A 7,394-nucleotide genomic window follows, 5' to 3' on the forward strand; every position below is an offset into this window, starting at 1 on the left:
TTGAGTTCCAGACTAATAATATAACATTCTCGTCTTCTAGATTTAGGAAACAACTGAGTGTTTTCTCCTTTAACATGAGTTGAACCAATAATCCAGTGGTGAGTAATTAAATCAGTAGCCATTATAAAGGAATGACTAGAGTTGCACAAACATTATTTATCATAATGCACATAATTAAGCCAAACCACTCCTATAAGGGTCCTGAAATTCTGCTAGAGCACCTATCACTTGTCATAGGACTTTGACTTGATTGGTACCCCTTTCCATATTTTTCACATCTTGTGCTAGACAACCAAAATGCATAGGGATACCACATATCCTTATGCCATACGCAAATGCCTGACGTGGTTTCTCTTTAGAAAGTAGAAAAAGTTTAGAAAAGAAAATATTCCCTCATAGCTTTACAGCCTCCAAATATGCCAAAGGAATTTGTTCTGTGTTTCATCAGATAGCTTCTCTCACACTATAAGAGAAAGGCAACAAAACTCTCTTAACACCAGAGCCTCACAATTGTTCAGTCTCCCTAAGAATCAATGAGTAGTAGCTCTTCTAACAAGAAGCTTGAGGTTCAAACAGAAGATCAAACTCCACATAAATGGTGTGTCTCACTTGGAGAAGAGGCTTTCAAGAGATTCTTCAGCCAGACTAATCCAACAGTGCATAAGGTTTTTGGAGATGGATCACTTTTCAGTCCACTGTTGTTTGGGAAGTTCTTTGATCCTTCTGATGCCTTCCCTCTTTGGGAGTTTGAGTCAGATGTGTTGTTATCTCATTTAAGGAGCTCCAGCCAAAACCCTGTGGATTGGAGTGAGACTGATGAAGGCTATACATTAAAAGCAGAAATACCAGGTAAGACCAATTGCTTTTCATTTTACTCTTATTTGTAAACTGAATCTATGTTAAACAAATTATGAAACAGCCCCATCATTCTAAAACTTGAAAAAAAATAAAAAGGGTCTCAGAATTGGAGGAGCTATTCTTTAAACTTGAAGAACCTAGGGAGAGCCTTTACCTTGCATAAATTTTTTCTTTACCAGGTTATAGTAACAGCAGATAATAGCAAATGAATAATGACCGAAACTCCTTATCTTTCATGAAGTTGCACAAATATCTCTACTTTTTCTATTCCTACAACAACACTTTTAATTGTTTGAAAATTATTACACTAACACTCCTTAGACATTATATTAACCTCTTAATTATTTGAAAAACATTACATTATCATTCTCCTCTCATGGAGGTTACTATAAACTTTGAAAAAACATAATTGTCAGGGCAATTTTATGAAACTACAAGGGATATCAGTATAATTTACTCATGAATAAATATATGTACTCATAATGTAACAATATAATAAATTTGTTGATTTTTGCGGTAATTAATTTAAAAATTATACTAAGAATGATTTTTGATTGATTAACAATGTAAATACTGATACCTGATAAGTGATAATGTATGCATATTAAATCCATAACCTATAGTATAGTGGATCTTTGAATCAAATAACCAATTAAATGAACTTGAGCTGGTTGGAGTGGATGGGGCCAAGTTTCCATAGATTCAAATAAGTGCTTAACTAGTCAAAATTTGTGTGACACCAGTGGTTTGTCAAAGCAGGAACTGGGAAAAGTAACATTCAAGTCCATGTTGATAAAGGGAAGGTTGTGGAAATTAGTGGACAGTGGAAGCAGCAAAGAGACTCAAAGGCACATGACTGGAGGTGTGGCCATTGGTGGGAATATGGATATGTACGAAGGCTTGAGATGCCAGAGGATGCAGATTGGAAGAACATAGAAGCTTACATACATAATGACACATATCTAGAAATACGAATACCGAAGAGCCAACACGGTTCTGATCTTGCTCAGGGAAAGGATGTGGCTTAAACAAATGCAGAAGCAGTGTAAATTTAAGAGAATAACAGGTACTGCTACTAGAGTTTGTCACAATCTAGTAGCAACTTGTATGCAAATTGATACCAAACATTTAACAAAGTTATAACTCAAGTTTCCAACTAATATGACCCAACATGAGAAGGCCTTGTGATGATGTAAAACATATTTATGCAAAAGAAGGGAATAAAAAGAAAATTTGGTAAGCAGTGATTTTTCTTTTTGTGTTTTTTTTTTTAATATTAGAGCTGTTTATTAATTGTTATTTGATTGGCAGAGATTATTGAAAGAACGAAGAAAGGACTTTACTTATAAAGTTGGGAAGAATATGAGGAATGGCCAATGCAATATCATGTCTAAAATCCTGATCTCCACACTCTTCAACTACCACAGCATAAATTTCTATTGAGGGTTACAAGTTTTCAGATAAAATACACAGAAAAAAAGTTGAAAATGTCCTTACTGTTACACACCAAGGAAACAAAGAATACCCTTTGAATGCTTGATCTAAAAATTTGTCAAAAGAAAAATGGGTCTTGTTTTCTTTGTTTAGAAACACAAATTGGTGAGAATTATCTGAAAAACAGTAAAGAAGACCAATCCCCAAATAGCACTTAAAAACACTGTAATAAAAGCATAGGTACTTGAAGTTACATGAACATTTGTTTCATCATTCATGCTGAGAACATGATACAATGGATAAAGTAGGTACTGTACTTCTCGTTCTCAAGTTCAATGACATATTAATCATGACAACTCAACTGTGCAAACATATTTCAAATGACATTCATGTTTGAGTTAATGGGTTAGTTGTAAATATTTATTGTTGGTTGAAAGTGTGCTTCATGAGGTTTAAAGGAATTATAATCCGACAGCTGTTTTACCTGTAAAATGAACAAGATTACGCACCACACGACACATGTTATAATCTAATGAATTGGTTTCATCCACTGTCTATGTAAAGTTATATCTACAACAAGAAGCAATCTTAAGGAAGCATTATTTTGTTTGTAAATATATTACCAAATCTTTTGATTTTGAACTGTTATGCAATTTCCTCACTGCCATCCTCCATCTCAATTAACACGGATCAATAATTCATTATGATGGTCACTTAAGCATTGAAATTGTGGTCTGATAACAGGTGACAACAAAGGAAACAAGAATAAAAAACACTATGCCATCAAAAAAGCCTCATTACCATGACAAACACTATGGTCCATTAAATCAAACTTATTCACAAATTATATGATAATAATAACTTTGATGAAGAATTGTATCAAGAAAAAACCAAATTTCACATAAACAAGGCCAGAAAAAAGTATATAAGTAGAAAATGTTTCAAGTTATAAGTTAATTTTGTAAGATTAAATTAGTCCAAATTTAGGTTTCAAGATAATATTAATAATATTGCATGTGAGATAGTATATTGAGCAAAACTCCTACCTATACTAGATCTATTAAAAAGAATCATTTACCATTTATTCACGCACCAAACTTAATGATTTTAGAGTGAAAAAGTTTATTAGAAAAAACTAAAGTATGATTTATTCAAGATTTATTAAAAAGGTTATATGTCATTTATTTATACACCAAATCCAATAATACTAAATGTGAGAGAAAATATGATTTTGTTAAATTGAATTAAATTCTAATCCACAAGAAGTTGGACCAAATTAACAAAAAAGAAACTATCACACTCAATGGAAGTCAGAAGAATTGAATGAGAAAATATAGTATTGGCAACTTCAAATAATTATAGTGAAGCACCTTATAGATAGATATGAACTAAATTAAAAAAACCTGCTAGAGAAATGATATATGACGTGTGTAGCGAAATGGGGTAAGAAAGTAAGACACATGGACCCACGAACTTGCACACAGCCACTCCCACTAACACATGCCACAAAAGACTTAAAAGGAGAGTGAAATTTCATCTCTTATGTAGGCACTTGTTCGAGAAATAGTAGGCAATCTAGCAATTATACAGCAAAAACAACTTAAAACTTTTTTTATGAGAAGTGTCCCATGCTGGCCCAAAACACAGTTTATGGATGTGTGATTTATGAAATATAACTGTCCTAGAGACATTTTTCCCAAACATGTAAATGACATTAATTGAACATAGTTTCGTGTAAGCCTTAAACTTTTTATGACACATTTAATGTCTTGTCAATGATTCAGATAGAGAGAAATCAGCTGTTTCATGTCAAATGAGAGGAAGAGTTAAGGGCAAAAGGAATGTAACTTTTTTTCTTTTTTACCAAAGCATTGGACAGAAAATGATGCTATTCAAAATGAGAATATATAGTCTAAAAGAAAGGAAAATAAAAAAATGGAGATGCGGGGTATCGATCCCCGTACCTCTCGCATGCTAAGCGAGCGCTCTACCATCTGAGCTACATCCCCTTTTTGCTTTGTTATCAATAAATAAATTAAATATATTATTATTAAATATGATGATTTTGCAACATTAGATTAATACAAATATGCGATTAATGATTGAGGAAACACAATGGTAACATTATTTTATTGAGACCGTTTATTTAGTACTATTTTTTTGTATGTGTCAGTTTTTCAAAGTTTAAGACGATGTTAATTATTATTACTTTATCAATTATATCTTTAATTTTAACTATTTTTTAAATTAATATTTCACACATTTATCATGAAAATAAAGAGAAATATAATAATTAAACAGTAAAATGGAGGATGGTATAATAAAAGTTAGATAATAGTTTTAATAAAACAAAAATATTAATTACATCTTAATGTCATAATCTTAAAAGATGCTTAAATTTAAAATCATTGAAAAATAGCAAATTTGATTTAACCTTGAAAATTAATTGACATTGAGTACATGTTGAATAAGTTTTTTTTTTTGCCTTATTAGACTAATTTCACTTTTAATATTATGACTATCAATGACTTAACGAGTTTCGTAAATAGTAATATCATAAACGGATTTTATAATAAATTGATCCCCTGTAAATGCAAAGTACATAATTATTATGCTATAAATCGTTGACTTATATGTGAAATAAGTATGTAAATCAGCTTCTCACTAATATAAATAATAGGATTAAATATATTTTTAGTTTCTAAACTTTATTTAATTGACAAATTTTATTTGATTTAATTTCTAAAATTTTTCTTCTTGAACAAAAAAATTTGACATCAAGGAAAAAATGTTAACGAATTGCTTAATAACTAAAAAAAAATATCGAAAAAAATTAAGTACTTAAATCATGTATAATTTAAAATAATAAAACAAGTTTCAACATAAATAACCCATATAAAAAGGCATTTAGTACAAAAAGAAAAAAAAACAAGTTTTTTAGATTTTTAGGAATTTAAAATTGAGAATATCTTCTTCCTATATTTAATTTATTGTTTAAGAAATAATATTTACATGAAACATATATTAATTGTTAGAGAATTTTTTCATTTCTGTAAGAAAACTGAGATTGAAAAAAAAATTATTGAGATAAAAATTTAAGTTTTTGATTAAATTTAAATGTTAAAAAAATATTTAAAAATGTTTATGACGAGTTAAACAAATTTTAGTTTTAATCATTTTTTAAAATCTTAATAATCATGATTATTGAGCATAAAAAAAAATCCTCTTCTGAGCATTATTCTTTGGAATCATAATTTCTGGATGTGAATTATTTTCTCTACCGAGTACACTCTAAAATACAAAGGTTATGTGAAGAAAAAACATACAATTAAGGCAAAAGATTAAAGAGGTAAAATATGTTATGGGACAACCTTTATTTTGAAGGAGAATAAAAGTCAAAAACAGTTCCCAGTGGCCAGTAGAGAGAATTCCGTGTGGGAATTATCCTACAAGTCTAGACCCTTCCCAAAACCAAGCAGGCCAAACACATTCAACTTGTACCATTATGTTTCCAACACTCATCAATTGGGTCAAACATGGTTCAGCCATGCATGCAACTTTAATTGTGCAAGGTACTAGGTTTCAGTGTTTCACAATAATCTTCCATTCATGACACTTGGAGCCACTGTGCTGATGACTGCAGACTGCACCCAAAATCTCTACTTTAGATTATTTAATTAGTCTATTCATTTTGTCCCATACTATCTTGGACTTGTTAAACTCAATTTACTCAAATCATGTGAAAGTAGACTTTCCACATCAAAGAAAATTGATAATGCTATATCATTAATAAACCAAAATATTCAAAGGTTATTAAGAAAAAATAAGTTAACTTAGAGTGATGGACTTTATATAACTCTATTTTATATTTATTCATACCTATCAGTTTATTATATGAATTATATAATAACAATTTTGTTAGTTTTACTTACAATAAATAATCATCATATATATATATATATATATTTCTGTACTTTTTTGTGTTGGATTGGGTAAATTTTTATTAATTATATGTAATTTATAAGTTCTTAATGACCAAGAGATTTTTAAATTTTTTTTTTTTAATACTATACACCTCCAAATGATAATTATTGGTACATCAATAACCATATTGATCAATAATATTCAATCTTATTGAACAATCATGTAGTAATTATTATTCATCACACCTAACTGTATTTATTTCAAGGAAGACTTGGTAATTAGCTTTGAGAAATTAACCTTTCCACATACTTAAGAATCAAGCACGGAATTGCTTGACAACATAGCAAAGGAAGAAATTAATTACACGGGCTGCTTATTCTTATTGTCAAATTTGGTTAAAAACTCAATAAGATGAATTTCATACCCACTTTGATATCAAACTTGAGAATTTGTGCAAAGCAAATCAAGATCAAATGGTGAGTGAATTGTGATTGATCAATGACTTGGAAATTTTTTTGCCGACAATCCATTGGTGCCTAAGGGCAAGATCCGAACATCTAGAGTGAGATGGTGACACAAAGAATTTTGAGCTTTATTCTACTTAACATGGATAATGATGTGCACTATATTATTGTAGTAATGCAACACGCATAGGACAAAACTTTTTTTGGTGCATAGAGAGAGGAGGATAAGTCAATTCAATAGGCATAGTTGAAGAAGAAGCCCCAAGAATAAAAGAAAAAAGAAAAAAAAGAAAAAGGGTGTCATAGGAAAAGGACAATTAAGGAATGAAGCTGAGTACCTAGAAGTGAATGGAAACACCAACAACTACTACTTTGTGTCATGTGGGATGGTATGGTATGGTACGTTCTTCATTGTTTCCTTTTTGTTAATTAAGATGGCATTTGGCAGAGGGAGCATGTTAATTAACTTTTCTGGCAATTGAAAGTGAACAATTCTTAACTCTCTTCTGACGCAATAAAAAATTAATTGTTTAGTTGGCAAAGTTTGGATTGGATTTGGAGCAAGTTCTGTTGGATCCTGCAATGGTAATTATTAATTAACTTATTCTTATGTTTCTATTTAAAGAACATTAAAGTGGATTTCTTTATTTCTGTCTCTAATCTTGGTTTTGCTCCTGCACGTTTGCTGGGAATAAAATTAATTTTGGGATCCAA

The 7,394-nt window shown here is 30.2% G+C and overlaps 1 protein-coding gene and 1 non-coding gene across 3 annotated transcripts; one reads left to right on the forward strand and one right to left on the reverse strand.

Annotated features, from left to right (window-relative positions):
- The first annotated feature begins 261 nt into the window (after positions 1-261).
- LOC109815092 (21.7 kDa class VI heat shock protein) lies at positions 262-2,715 on the forward strand. Of its 2 annotated transcripts, none has more exons than XM_020379686.3 (3): positions 262-849; positions 1,618-1,924; positions 2,170-2,715. In XM_020379686.3, the coding sequence occupies exons 1-2, from the start codon at positions 534-536 to the stop codon at positions 1,884-1,886; spliced, it is 585 nt and encodes a 194-aa protein (XP_020235275.1). In that variant the 5' UTR covers positions 262-533; the 3' UTR covers positions 1,887-1,924; positions 2,170-2,715. The 2 variants fall into 2 exon arrangements, 1 of the variants encoding a protein (XP_020235275.1); XR_002241116.3 differs by having other exon boundaries at positions 275-849; positions 1,618-2,094.
- A 1,513-nt stretch (positions 2,716-4,228) lies between these two features.
- TRNAA-AGC (transfer RNA alanine (anticodon AGC)) lies at positions 4,229-4,301 on the reverse strand. Its single transcript has one exon. It is a non-coding gene; the product is annotated as a tRNA-Ala (tRNA).
- Between the last annotated feature and the right edge of the window lie 3,093 nt (positions 4,302-7,394).

This window comes from Cajanus cajan, chromosome 10, assembly GCF_000230855.2.
Source record: "Cajanus cajan strain Asha chromosome 10, NIPB_CcT2T_4, whole genome shotgun sequence".
Classification (NCBI taxonomy): Eukaryota; Viridiplantae; Streptophyta; class Magnoliopsida; order Fabales; family Fabaceae; genus Cajanus; species Cajanus cajan.

Bases quoted from the DNA above. Each gene is read 5' to 3' on its own strand.
- LOC109815092 (XM_020379686.3), top strand. From the start codon at position 534: ATGAGTAGTAGCTCTTCTAACAAGAAGCTTGAGGTTCAAACAGAAGAT. The intron at 850-1,617 runs GTAAGACCAATT...TTGTCAAAGCAG, and splicing joins ATTAAAAGCAGAAATACCAG to GAACTGGGAAAAGTAACATT.